Raw genomic sequence first — 14,555 nt, forward strand, 5'->3', positions numbered from 1 at the left:
AGCTGGTTAGCAAGCACTTGAGTTCCCTGAACTAACCTGCTGGTAAACAATTGGGTTGGCCGCTCTAGCAAAGGAAGAAAGGGCCAAATACTCCACCACCCCCTCACACTTACCCTTCATTGGTCCCTGTTTGTGATTTGGTAAAGTTTGTTGACCTCGTTAGGGTTGCTGGATGAAATATAAATCTTGCATGGGCCACACTTATACTAAAAAATTATTTGCTGTTTGTGTGAAATTCAGATTTAACTGAGTGTCCTGTATTTTTATTTGCTAAATATGGCAACCCTAGCCCTTTTGAACTAAGCAAAAAAATAGTTAATGAGGTATTACCTAGTGAAGATACTATGACCTGGCAATTCCATCCCAAAGAATATATCCTAGAGGGGCTCTTGCTCACATGCACCAGGAGATCAGAACAAGAATGTCCATAGCACTACCTTTCGTAGCAGTCAAACACTGGAAACCACCCAACTGTCCATCAACAAAAGAACGGATAGAGTTATATATATTCATATGATAGGATACTATACAACAATTAAAATGTTCACAAGCATAATGCTGATTTTTTTCATAATGCTGATTTAAAAGAACAAATTAAAGAAGGATGAAGTCAGTTTGATTCTATTTATAAAATATTCAAAACTAAATAATATATTGTTCAGGAATATATGAATATATGGTAAAACTAGAAAGAAAAAGGGAATGAGAAGCCAAAATCAGAGTGGTTACTTCTATCAGGGAAAAGGGGGCATGTGATCATGGAGAACCCCCAGGGGCTTCAAGGTCATCAATAAATGCACTCCTTGTTTAGTTGGGTGACAGTACAGAGGTATCATGCTTTTTCTTTAAACTGCATGTATATATTAGATCTATCCTTATATCTATGAAATATTACATTAGAAATGTTTAGGAAACGAAGAGTGCTGGGCCTTCTTATCACAGTGGACTGAGATACCCACCCTGTCTCCTCTGTCTATACTCACCTCCAGATTTCATTTCCTTCTTTACCCAAATGTACACACACAGATCGGATGCCTGCCCTACCCTCGCGAGCTGCCACCTCAGTAGTCTTTTTTGATAGATTCTTAGACAAATGACTCCATTGCATCAGATTATGAGGAATTCTCATTTCACTGAGTTTGTTCTACCTGCCATGCACAATTCACAACGCCACTGCTTGAAGATTTTGGTTTCCAAATCTCCATAGAGATAGTTCCAGGGTTTTGTGCATAATAGGTTAGGTTATACTTCCTCTGCTCTCTCTAGCAGTGGAAATGGTTTCCTTCAGGTTTGTCCACTCATTTGAGGATTGGGGAGAGCCTTGGTCTGTACCTAACAAAAACTGGAATTACTAGCTTCTCAAATCTGATTCATTTTGCCTAAAGTTAAAAAGTTATAATCAACTTCAGAACAACATTGCCTCCCCCAAAGTGCAGCAGAAGCTGTCCTCCAAGGACATGGGTGTTACGAAATGTTTACAAAAACAAAGGACGAAAAGCAAACAGTGCTCATATAGCAGATTTAAAGTCAACAATGTATCTCGTAACGAAGCAGTCTACTTAGAAAAGTGATTAAGAAAATATATAAAACCAATTGCTATCTAGTGTTCCACTTCAGTCATCCTAAATTTTACTAATTAAACTGAAATATAAAGTCATCACACTAGAGGGAAAAACAAAGATTCCCAAAACCTTACGCTGGACTTTGTGTCTGCAATATGAATGTTTTTGTAGGCAAAGAAATTGATGTTTCTTTTCATAAAAAAACTCAAACATCCTTGATTTTTGACAATATCTTTCCAAGTGCACAATTTAAAGGCTTTCAAAATCACTTAATGCTTTCCTAGCAAATATAAAGTAAGTGTTAAACCTTTCTTAATTAGATACATGGCAAAAAATAAGTAGAAATGTACATAACCTCATACATATTTAGAAACTTGGATACAATACAGAAATGTCAAATATTGATGAGACTTTCTTCCCCCTTCCGCCACCCCCAAAAGAAGTCAAAATGCCACCATGAAGCAAGAGGCAGGTTTCTGAGATACAAGTAATATTCTGCTCCTTAATCCAGGTGCTGGTTAGAAGTGTGTGTTCAGTTTGTGAAAATTCATCAAACTGTACACTTACAATAAAAAGTCAGAAAAACTTTGTTAGAAAAAATAACCTGGCACTTGTGATTCTATTACACACACACTCTTAAGGGAAGGTAAATTTGTTGTTTAATGAGGGAATGAAAAGGAGTATCTTCTTCTTCTTCTTCTTCTTCTTCTTCTTCTTCTTCTTCTTCTTCTTCTTCTTCTTCTTCTTTTTTTGGTGAGGAAGATTGGCCCTGAGCTAACATCTGTGCCAATCTTCCTTTATTTTGGATGTGGGATGCCAACACAGCGAGGTGTGATGAGTAGTGCATAGGTCTGCGCCCAGGATCCGAACCCATGAACCCCAGGCCACCAAAGCGGAGCACATGAACTTAACCACTAGGCCATTGGGCCGGTCCAAAAAGGAGTATCTTTTTAAAAAAGAAAAATGTCATTAATACGAGGGGAAATGAATGGTGTTTTCTTACGGGAAGAAGTGAAGAAAACAATGTCTTAAAATCAATAAACATACAATGAAATTTCTAAAACTACCACTATGAGAAAGTCTTCAAGTAAATATCTATCTATGTAACTATTGTTCTCTTTGGGTACTCAGTGAAGAAAGTTGTTTGGGAATTTTTTATAACCTGTATATTCTTGGTTTTGAAAACAGTTATGGACAGATAAACATTCGTTTCAGGAAATACTTGATGAGCGCCTACCCTGGCTAAAGCCAAGTGCCAGGTGCTGTGGGAGTGCAGCGGGGAGTCAGAGGCCGAGCTTAGAGGTGATGAGCAAAGAATAGTCAGGCAAATGACCCCCATCCAATCCATTCGAGAAGTGAAGCATAGATAAATGGGAGAACTTAGAGGCAAGAGAGATCACATCTGAGGCTTCCTACATGAGGAACAATTTCAGCTGGGCCTTGAAGTGCATCAAAGTGATCTAAATTATTATTTCCTTTTCAAGATTCAAAACATCCATCAGAGCCTGGATCCATTCCATATACCAACTTAAGACTCTATTCTATTTTTTATTATATCTTCAGTTTCATATAGTCTTGAGCTCCTAGTTCAATCTTTGCTTTTTTGTCTTTTTTTCCTTGTTTAGAAACCTCAACATGCTTTCAAATCCCTCCTTGAACTGCTTTTTTTTTTTTTTTTGGAGGAAGAGTAGTCCTGAGCTAACATCTGCTGCCAATCCTCCTCTTTTTTGCTGAGGAAGACTGGCCCTGAGCTAACATCCATGCCCATCTTCCTCTACTTTTTTTGTATGTGGGATGCCTGCCAAGAGGTACCATGTCTGCACCCAGGATTGGAACCGGCGAACCCTGGGCTGCTGAAGCTGAACGTGTGAACTTAACCTCTGCGCCACTGGCCAGCCCCTAGAACTGCATCTTTTAATTTACCATAGGCTTCTCCTTGATCTAAGGGTTGGGATGGATTAGGAGAGCACAGGGACGCTAGTAACAGAAAGTAATTTTCCTCAATGAAACTAAGTCACCTACTACTCAACGTGCTGAAAAGAAAATTCAGTCAAAGCATTAATTTTATTTCGAATCAACAAAAAAGCATATCAGGAACATTCTCCCATGGGTTTAACACAATTTGATGAAGCATAAAATCGAGAATCACTGAATCATAAAAAGAACTCACAATTTGGAAAATAGGGGTTGGAAAGAGTTGATGGGGATGTCTAAAACAGACTTTAGCTATAGATATAAGTTAATATAAACACTAATAATGAGAGATGAATTGACGCTAAGTCTAAAATTCTAATAGAAGTATAGTAACAAGATAGTTATATTCAGATTTTATTTATAATCATGGGATTTTTTTTTTGGAAAGCAATTTAGCAGTAAGGATTAAGAGTCCTCTGAAAAATTTATTCTTTTTGACCCACCAATTTCATTGTGGGAATCTATCCTAAGGAAATAATCCTAAATTATATTTTTAAAAAATGTGCTTTTTCTCCTTTTGCACAAAGATAACTCTATTCAACATTATTTATGATAATTAAAAAATTGAAAATAACCTAAATGTACAATAATAAGGATATGATAATAACTTATGGCTCATCTACTTTGTAGAATATGATAAAGTCATTAAAATAATTGTGAAGATTTTATAATAACCAAATATAACTGATTTGCTTATAAGGGCATTTCAGTGAATAAAGCAGCATATAAAAATTATGTATACAATATAGTCTCAATCTTATAAAATGTATATGGTGAAAAGATTGAAAGGAAATATACTAAAATATTCACAGTGGTTGTCTTGGTGTGGTAAGATTATGGCAGATTTTAGTTACTGGCCTTGGTACTTTTCGGTATTGTCCCAATGTTTTACAGGAATAGAAATTACTTTATGAAAAAAAAACATATTTTTTTCAAATGACTGGGTTTACTACCCTAGATTAAATTAATGAAGACCTTCATTTTGTTGAAAAGGAAGGATTAACAGGGAGCTGGGGAAAAAAAAGTTTGATGCCTTCTTCTACATCAAGTTTCCAATGGTAACTGTTTGGCCTTTTATTGGTAAATTAACAAATGTAGATTTTAAAGTATTTGTGGAAAGCTCTCAGGAACCCACTAGCAGAATCAGAGGAACGTCCACCTTCAAAAATCACAGTAGAACATAAGAGCAAACAAAACCAAGTCTGCAGAGCAAATGACAAAAGTGAAAAGAAACAGCATCACAAGTGAAAACAAAGGCACAAAAATACGGCAGTAGCGAGATTAAGCATGATACGTTTAGTTATTAAATTTAGATTCCCTATTAATAGAAAAAGGCTCTCAGATTGTGTTAAAAATTAAAATCCAATACTTTGCTGTTTATAAAAAATACATCTAAATAAAATAGCACAAAAAGACTAGAAAGAAAAGGATGAGTAAAAATGTAAGCAAGCTTGAAATAAATTACAGATAGCATTATTAAATTAAAATAGAATTCAAAGCAAGAAATCTTAAAGGTTATTTTGATTTGATATAAATATTAGATACCCCAGAAAGATAAGTGGCAATAGACACAAACAATTCACAAAGGGGAAAATATGATTAGTTAATTATGGGATTAGTTAATTATTAGTTACCTCTCTGGTATCTGGTTTTCCTCTCCGCCCTGGACACATGGGAAAACTATACTTCCCAAACTTCTTTCAGTGAGATGGGGCCATGTTACTAGGTATAGACAATGAAACATGAGCAGAAATCTGGTGTGTTCCATCCAGGGCATGGATTTAAGAGTCAGTGTGCCACGACCACACTCTTTCTTCTTTTAGCAGGCATTATAGAGACCACCTAATGATATGAAGTCACAAGACGAAAGTGACCTGGATCTCCTGGCCACTGCAGGGAGCCAGCTGCCCCATGAGTTGGCTCACTGGCACTGGACTTTGCATGAAGGAAAATAAACTTACGTTGTTTGAAGCCTGTGAGATTTGGTGCTTTCTTTGCTATTGTAGCATAGCCTATCCTGTCTTGATTAACACAATAGAGAAACATCAAACTGCCAAAATAATCAAGAAATTCAAATCAAACAATCAGGTACCACTTTCCATCTGTTAAACTTGGGGAAAAAAAAGAACCTTAAAATATTAACACCCAGTTCTGTGAGGGAAAGCATAATCTTTTCAATAAATTCAGCTAGGTCAAATAGATATCCACATGGAAATACATGCATCTTGACTCCTACCTCACATCAAACACAAAAATATACTCCAGATGGCTTGAAGATCTAAATATGAAAATAAAAAATAAAACTCTTAAAAGAAAACATAGGGAAATAGCCTCATGACCTAGAGGTAGGCAAAAGTTCCTTAAACAGGACAAAAAATGTGCTAACTGTAAGGAACAAATTTGACAGATTGAACTATATTAAGAACTTCTTATCACCAAAAGACTTGCTTTAAGACAGTGAAGACAAACATAGAGTGGGAAAAGATATTTGGAACACATATATCTAACAAAGGACTCATATTCAGAATATGTTTTAAAGAATCTCCTACAAATCAATAGAGAAAAAAAATAATACAGTAGAAAAGTGAACAAACACTTGAAGTTACTTCAGAAAAGAGAGTATCTGAAGGGCCAAAGATATACAAAAAAAATACTAAACATCTTTATTTAACAAGGAAATGCAAATTAAAGCCAAAGGAGTTATCACTCACCAGAGAAAGATGAAATGTCAGCAAGCATGTGGAGCATTGGGAACTCCCACACAGCGATGGGAGTGAAAAACGGTAACCTTGGAAAACTGAGGGCAGTAACTACCAAAGCTGAACATATACCCATCTTATCATCCATCATTTCCATTCCTAGGTATATTCCCAACAGAAATGCATACATATATTCATCAAAGGACATGCACAAGAATGTTCATAAAGTGGCAATGTTCATAATAGTCCCAAACCAGAAACTACCCAATGCCTACCAGAATAAATACATTGTGGAACAGTCACACAATGGAATACTATACAGAAAAGAGAATTAATGAATCACGACTAAACACAGTGACGTGGATGAATTGTACAAACATAATGTTGAACAAAAGAAGACAGATATGAAAGATTACATACTATGTAATTCCATTTATATAAAATTCAAAACAAGCAAAACTATTCTATGGTATTAAAAATCAGGACAGTGGTTACCCTTGGGGGTGTATGAAGGAGGCTTCTGAGCTGCAGGTAATGTTCTGTCTCTTGATTTAGCTTCAGGTTACATAGTGTGTTCACTTTGAAAAATCATCAAGCTGTACACACATTTGTACACTTTGGTGCGTGTATGTTTTACTTCAATTAAATTTTTAACATATATAATAAAAATATGTTCGTGCCACAAATACATAATATCAAATATGCCAAGTATCTAGTTAAACTTGGATTCTCATACATTGTTGGTATCAAGAATAAACTGGTACAACCATTTTGGAAAGTAATTCAGATATATATATACAAAACGCGTTAACTAGAGTCTAGCCCTGTGGCATAGTGGTTAAGTTTGGCATGCTCCACTTCGGTGACCTGGGTTTGCAGGCACAGACCTATACCACTCGTCAGCCATGTTATGGCGGCAATCCACATATAAAAAATAGAGGAAGAGTGGCACAGATGTTAGCTCAGAGCTAATCTTCCTCAAGCAAAAAAAGAGGAAAATTGGCAACAGATGTTAGCTCAGGGCAAATCTTCCTCAGCAAAAAACCCCAAAAAGCACATTAACTATATAATATATATATATTTTCCCATTTCTGAGAATATTTCCTAAGGAAAAAATCCAAAATATGGGGGGAGAACTATGAATAAAAATGTTTATCACAGAGCTAAAGTCAACTATAACTATAGCATATCCTCTGGGTATACTTTTATTCAGACACAGTTATGACCACTTTGAAAACTCTAGCACAACATGACAAAAGCTTTTGGTATAATGTAAGGTGAAAAGGAAAAAGGAAATTACATATGCCCAATTATTACAACTAAATAAAGATATGAGTTAGGATAAAGTGACTAAAAAGGAAAACACATAAATGATACATATACAATTTCCCTGCCCAGTCTCATCTGCTCTTATGACTCCAAGAATCACATATGTAATGATGACTCTTAAGTCTGTATCTCCAGTCCATACACTTCTCCTGAGCTTGAGGATATTCAAATTGGTCACTACACATCTCCCCTTGGATGTTCCACAGGTCTCTCAATTTCTTCCTCCTATATTTGTTGTCTGGGGTAGAAATAGGACTGGGAATAAGAACAGAGACAGGGATTTAGTTATCCAAACCAGAGATATGAGAGTCGTTTTTGTTTTGCCCACTCCTCCTTCCCCAGACCCCCATCCCTTACCATTCCCTAAGTCCACCCTGTCTCCTGAAGAGCCCTTTGAATTCATCCCTGTCCATCCATTCATTCATCCATCCCTCCTCTGCCATTGCCATTATCATTTCCCACCTAGATTATGGCAAAAGCTTTCTAACTAGTCTTCCTGCCTTCAGTTTCAGCCCTTTTCAGTTCAATTGCCATGGTTATATTTGTAATACCAAATCTGAGCATGCTTTTCCACTTTAAAATTGTTCCTTGGCTACTCAGAAGTGACTGGATGAAGTTCAAACTCTAGCACAGCCTATGTGAGTCTTTTTTATCTTATTATCAACTGCCTGTCTTTCCAGTTTTACGCCTGGTTACTCCTTCATGGGAATCCCACACTCCAGCCACACCAAAGTTATTACAGTAGCCAAACGGGTTATATACTCTGTTTCAATTCCCTTGCCTTCTTCCAGCTCAGAATTTCCTTCTTCCTCCCACCTTTTCCTGACCTTATTTGCCTGGCCCAACAACCAAGACTCAGTTCAAGGCTTTCCTTCACTGGGATCACAATTTAAATGGTTGTAATCATGGAGTACACCCAATTTTCCATCTTGTTTTTATCACTAACATTAAACATGAGCAATTTTCTAGTTTGCCAAGGTGCTCGTCATAATTATCATTTAACATGCAATATTAAGTTCTCTATCTTCTCTGCTCCCACACTATACTGCTTATAACCTTTATTATATCACTTATCAATTTGTTTTGTAATTATTTTTTTTACATGTTCACTTCCCTCACTAGGACTTGAATTCCTTGAGGGCAGAAATTTTTGTGGTATCTATTTCTATATGCCAGCACTAAATGAAAGTGAATGAATGACTAAATAATGGTGGCTCTGTTAGTACAACAGAAAATGGGTAATAATTTTTTTCCTTTTCTCAATTGCCCAAACTCTGTGACTATTTATTTAGATTTAGCATCTTTTAAAAAAAGAAGAAGAAGAAGAAGAAGAAAAAAAGCAGGGGTTTAGAATACAATTTTCAGTAGTAATATGTTATCTTAACCACTTAAAAATTTCTTTTTATTTATAAGAGGTCTTACAACTCCCAGTTTTGCTTAATATGTAGATATATAAAGGAGAAAGACTAGAAAAGTTTTTGTCTCCTGTTCTGTTTGTAACACACTTCATCGTGCATAATTAACAATTAACGTTCAGTTCTTGTCTTGCGAGTCCTTCTAGCAGTATTTGACTCAGCCGATTGCCCCCTCCTCCTTGACCCTCTGTCTTTATTTGACCTCGGGGACACTATCCTGGTTTCCCTCCTACCTTGATGGCTGCTTTTGATCAGTCCTCTCTGGATCCTCCTCCTCTTCTGATCCACTAAATATCGGAGTCCGCCAAGCCTTAGTCTTTGATTCCCTTCTCTTCTCTTCCTACAGTCTGCTACCTCACTCCCTTCGGCCCTGGTTCTCAAGCCCAGCTACAAATTGGAATCACTTGAGAAGATTTTAAAACGAATTACCAACTCCAGGCCCCTTTTGTATCCAAGCCTCTGGAGGCAGAGCCAGGATTTCACAGGTTTTTAAGCACCCTAAGTGATTGTAATGTGGGACCAAAGTTGGGGATCACATTGGGTGGCTTTAAATACCATCTCTATGCAGATTAGTTCAAGATATATGTCCCTGGCCCTCAGGTCTCTTTGAACTTCAACCTCAAATATCCAACTGGTTCTCAACAGCTTCTCTGGGGCTCTCTAATAACTAGTATATTCAAAACTGAACTCTTGATATTTGCCCCCAAACCTGTTCTTTCCCCAGTCTTCCCATCTCTGTAAATAGTCCCATCATTTAGCAGTTGCTCAGACCAAAACCCTAGGAATCATCTTTCATTCCACACTCCCCTCACTTCCCATGTCCACGTAACTCAGTCCTGATCAGCTGTACACAAAAAGGATTTTCCAAATATCATCATTTCTCCTCTCCTCCAAGGCTGTCACCCTAGCCTGGGCCATCATCATCATCTCTTACTGAGTTAAAGCAATAACCTGGTCATTGGTCTCCCGGTTTCCACTCCTGCTTTCCTATCCTCCATTGCCCACACAGTTGCCAGAGAGATCTTGAACAAATATAAATTTGGTCACATCATTCCATTTCTTAAAACCCTTCAGTAGCTATCTTCATACTTAAGAGAAAATCCAAACTTAGTCCACAAATGACCTGGCCCCTGTCTGGATCTCCAGCCTCCCCTCTGACTCCTTTACGCCTTGCTTGCTTTGTTTCACCTCATTGGCCTTCTTAAAGCTATTCCTCAAATGAGCAAACACACTCCCACTTCAGGGCCTTTGCACTTGCTGTTTCCTTTGCCTGGAAATCTTTTCCACCAGACCTTAGCACAGCCTGTTTCTTCACTTTATTCCCATCTATGCACAAATGCCCCCTCCTCAGAGAAGCCTCCCTCAACCATTCTATCTGTAGTGCAGTTCCTCCCTGCCTACCTTTATTATTCTTTAGAGCTTCAACACTACCTCAGATATTGCATGTATGTATTCTTATGTTAATGTTCTGTATTTTTCACACTAGAATGCAAGCTCCATGAGGGCAGATGTTTTATTTTTTTGCTGAGGAACATTAGCCCTGAGCTAACATCTGTGCCAATCTTCCTCTAATTTTTGTATGTGGGACACCTCCACAGCATGGTTGTTGAGTGAAGTAGGTCAACACCTGGGATCTGAACCCATGAACCTGGGCCCCCGAAGTGGAGCACATGGAACTTTAACCACTCAACCACAGGGCCAGACCCAGGCATATCTGGTTTCTCAGCACCTAAAACAAAATGTGTTTTCACCTATAACACGTTTGAAATCAGGATGCCCCTTACAATTAAGGGCATGACATAGTTAAATAAGCAATGTTTTCTTCTTTCTTTGTATAATATATAATAAAGATGCATTATATAGTCAATGATTTTAGGCTTAATGAAATATGGTACCAGGCACCCAACAAATAACATAATGGGCTGGGGGCACCAAATAAACATATAAGTAATTACAATAAGTGTTAATATACCTGGGCCAAAAAAGTTACATCCTGGTTATCATTTACATAGAGGAAATGCACCATAGAAACAGAAGATTTTCACCAGTGTAAGGTGGTCAGAAAGCCCTGGGTTATACCTCAAACACAGCTGTGGGGACCCTTGGCATACAGAACCCTAGAAGTCTTGAGAGTAGGGGGGGAGTCACTGGAAAAAGAAAGCAAATTTGAAAGAGAACTGGTCATCAAAGAAAAAGAGGTATCAAAGATACTGGACAAAGGTATGTCTAGAACCTGTCTCAACTAACAAAGTGATGCAAGTATAGCAATTGTTAGCCTCAAAGTCATTGCTGAATAAGACCCCCAAAAGAATATGGGAGCATCTCCTACCAAGCGTATAGTGCACTTTTCAAACAAAAATATTTTTTATATTGATAGCACCAATGTCTTATTAGCTAGCATTTTTCAATGCTTACCATATGCCAGGCACCAGGTAGTGTTTACGCGCATTATCTAATTTAATCCTAACCATAAACTCTATGAGATAGATACTATAGTTATCCTCATTTTACAAATGACAAACCTGGGGCATAGAGCGATTAGGGAGCTTGTCGAAAGCCATGCAGGTATTCAAGGAAGAAACTAGGGGCTGGCCCAGTGGTGCAGTAGTTAAGTTGGCACATTCCACTTTGGTGGCCCGGGGTTCACTGGTTTGGATCCTGAGTGCAGACATGGTACCGCTTGGTAAGCCACGCTGTGGTAGGCGTCCCACATATAAAGTAGAGGAAGATGGGCATGGATGTTAGCTCAGGGCCAGTCTTCCTCAGCAAAAAGAGGAGGATTGGCAGCAGATGTTAGCTCATGGCTAATCTTCCTCAAAAAAAAAAGGAAGAAACTAGAATTGGAATCCAGGTCTGCTTGAGGCCAAAGTCCATGCTCTCAACTGCTCTGAACGCTGCCTTTTATTTAGTTCAGTTTCCACAGACTATACTTAATTTCTGGATGGAATGTCATGGAGCTTTCAATTACGTACTGGAACTGAAGCGAAGGGAGCTCTTTGGCTTCTCACCCTTTCCTACTTCCTGATCATGTTTTCTCTTCCTTGACTGTCAGCATAAGAGAGACGGGCTTGGGTGCAGACAAACTTTGTGACAACGGTGGTAACAAAATCTATTGAATAGGCAAAAACAACAGTGGAAAGGTAACTCCAAGCCTGACAATCAAACTAACCAAGACATTAAGCAAAGCATTAGCTGAAATGGATTGAGAATCAGTCAGCTGTATAAGAAAAACCACAGAGAAGTTTAAGATCAATCTTGTCTAAATAGAGTCAAACAAAGCTGCTGTAACGTATATTGCTTTTATTCTTTTTGTTAAACATTTATAGACATTAAACTGAAGAAATATAAGTGGAGTTTAGGCTTTGTACAATTTCCTGGTTTGGGTTATCAATTTAAGTTAACAGTATCAAAACAAGTCAATTTTGAAGTATCATGGCCTTTTACACTGATGACTATTAAATTTTATATATACTTTTTATTGCACTGGATTATTCAGTGCATTTTCAGTGCTGTAATTTTGAATGACTCTTTCCAAGTTTCTGAGGTAGCTTGCACCTGCTCATGTTACAGCTTTTTACAGCCTCATGTAACGATGGATTTGAAGACTTTTCTAATATTTATTGTTACACCAGAATGGGTCTTATATTCCACATAAGAAGATACGGAATAGCAATTACCACTGTATAGGGAAATTGGCAATGCTACTGTGATGACAAGCACAGTTGTAGTAGTGTGACCAATTTCTTCATTTCCTTAATAACCTTCATAGTTGTAATGAGTCATCCCTGTCTCTTATTCTAAATTATAGGACACCCTTTTATTCCCAAACCAAATGAATATACATGATGACATTTTTTGCTTTCTCCCGCTCGTTTCAAAGACCTAATTTTTCATAATCCAGCAGTTAAGAGAATCAGACAGACGTGAGTTGGAATCCTGGCTAAGATAAAGAAAAGGTTAGAGAAGGCGTGGATTCCTCCACTGCCCCCAACTTGTCCTCTAGACATCTTTCAGAGGCTATGAAACATGATCAGGCTCTTTGTTGCTGTGAGTCTGACATATAAGCAGCTAGCCCCTTCCATTCCTTTTATGAAAACAGAAGGAGGAAGAGAGGAGGAGAAGAGGAAGTAGTTTCCGGTTTGACAATCCAGCAGACAATATTTACTCTATATATCAATTTCACTATTCACAAATAAGAGATTTTTTAAGGAGCTGTTAAGTAACAGTCATCTGAGAAGACAGAACATATCTGCCTTCCAGGTCCTAGTGTGTTAGTAGGTGGCGTTCGTCACAGAAATTCAGACACTGAGCTCATGAGAAAGACAGCCTAAGCATATTATTAGTCATTTTATCCCTGTTAGTATCTTTTCTTGAGCGTGAATAATTGAAATCACTGATTAGCATCTTAGCAGTGCTGCAAACTAAGGAGACCAATTGTTTTCTCCTATGATTCCTGGAAACAGATGAGGAACTGTCTGAGCTGAGAAGATTGCAACATGTTTTAACTAGTTGCTTCAGTAGCACACAAAGTTTTTCTACATTGGCTTAAAAATGAGTGACTGTTATTTAGACAAAGATTTGAAACCAAAATTTTCAGTGATGTAAATTCTACAGATGAGTCATTTGACCTGTTAAAAGGAGTATGTGAGCATAAAAACAATGGTAAGAGGAAGTATTTTTGACTTGAACATAAACTTCAAAGTTAGAGAAGATGCCCCTCATGAGATATAAAACTATAGGCCTAACAAAAATATTAAAAAGTTCAGAGATGATTAACTCTGATAATGGTGATTGAGGAGTTATATTTAGATCAAGAAACAGATTCATTCTGTAAGAAAGCTTGAGAACAAGAAAGTTTCTGTTTGGATTTTGAAGAAAAACAATAAAGGTCTGCCATTTGTTCTGATCTTTCAACAGAAGCCAGAAGAATTAATGTCTCATTAAGGAAAAGAGTAGCTGAAACAAAATATGGTGTTTCTTTTATGAACTGGAAATAAAACATCAAAGTTGGTGGTGTAAAACTCTATAACATTGGGGCCCACCCAGTGGCGCAGCAGTTAAGAGCACACGTTCCGCTTCTTGGTGGCCCGGGGTTCGTTGGTTCGGATCCTGGGTGCGGACATAGCACCGCTTGGCAAAAAGCCATGCTGTGGTAGGCGTCCCACATGTAAAGTAAAGGAAGAAGATGGGCATGGATGTTAGCTCAGGGTCAGTCTTCTTCAGCAAAAACAGGAGGATTGGTAGTAGTTAGCTCAGGGCTAATCTTCCTCAAAAAAAAAATAACCAAAAAACACACCCCTAACATCACAAAGACCCCAAAATTGTCAGACTCACAAGTGAAAGCAATGTTGATTTGTTTCTTGACTTCAATTAGTATGAATCATTCTATGTGCTTAAACAATGAGGTGTCAGTATAAAGACTCTGAAGCATTAGTGAGCATCTGAGAAATCTGAAGAACCCAGCCAAGACTTGAACCCAAGTGCTCTGACGTCTCTGTCTCCAGACCTGCCCGTTCACCATGTTAACATCATCAAAGGTCTACATCTTCGCCTCTCTCTGTTTCCTCCTGATCTGT

At 37.8% G+C, this 14,555-nt stretch overlaps 1 protein-coding gene across 3 annotated transcripts in view; it reads right to left on the bottom strand.

Moving 5' to 3' along the window:
- Positions 1 to 6,176: 6,176 nt before the first annotated feature.
- Positions 6,177 to 14,555, bottom strand: part of METTL8 (methyltransferase 8, tRNA N3-cytidine) — a 194,631-nt gene continuing 186,252 nt past the window's right edge. For 2 of the 3 annotated variants that reach the window (XM_070580131.1, XM_070580129.1), the window contains one exon: positions 6,177 to 7,819. In XM_070580131.1, coding sequence (XP_070436232.1) covers positions 7,776 to 7,819 — 44 coding nt within the window. In that variant the 3' untranslated portion in view covers positions 6,177 to 7,775. Of the gene's footprint in view, positions 7,820 to 11,951; positions 12,089 to 14,555 lie in introns of all 3 variants that reach the window. The other variant, XM_070580128.1, reaches the window with a different exon arrangement.

Source organism: Equus przewalskii, chromosome 17 (assembly GCF_037783145.1).
Source record: "Equus przewalskii isolate Varuska chromosome 17, EquPr2, whole genome shotgun sequence".
Lineage (NCBI taxonomy): Eukaryota > Metazoa > Chordata > Mammalia > Perissodactyla > Equidae > Equus > Equus przewalskii.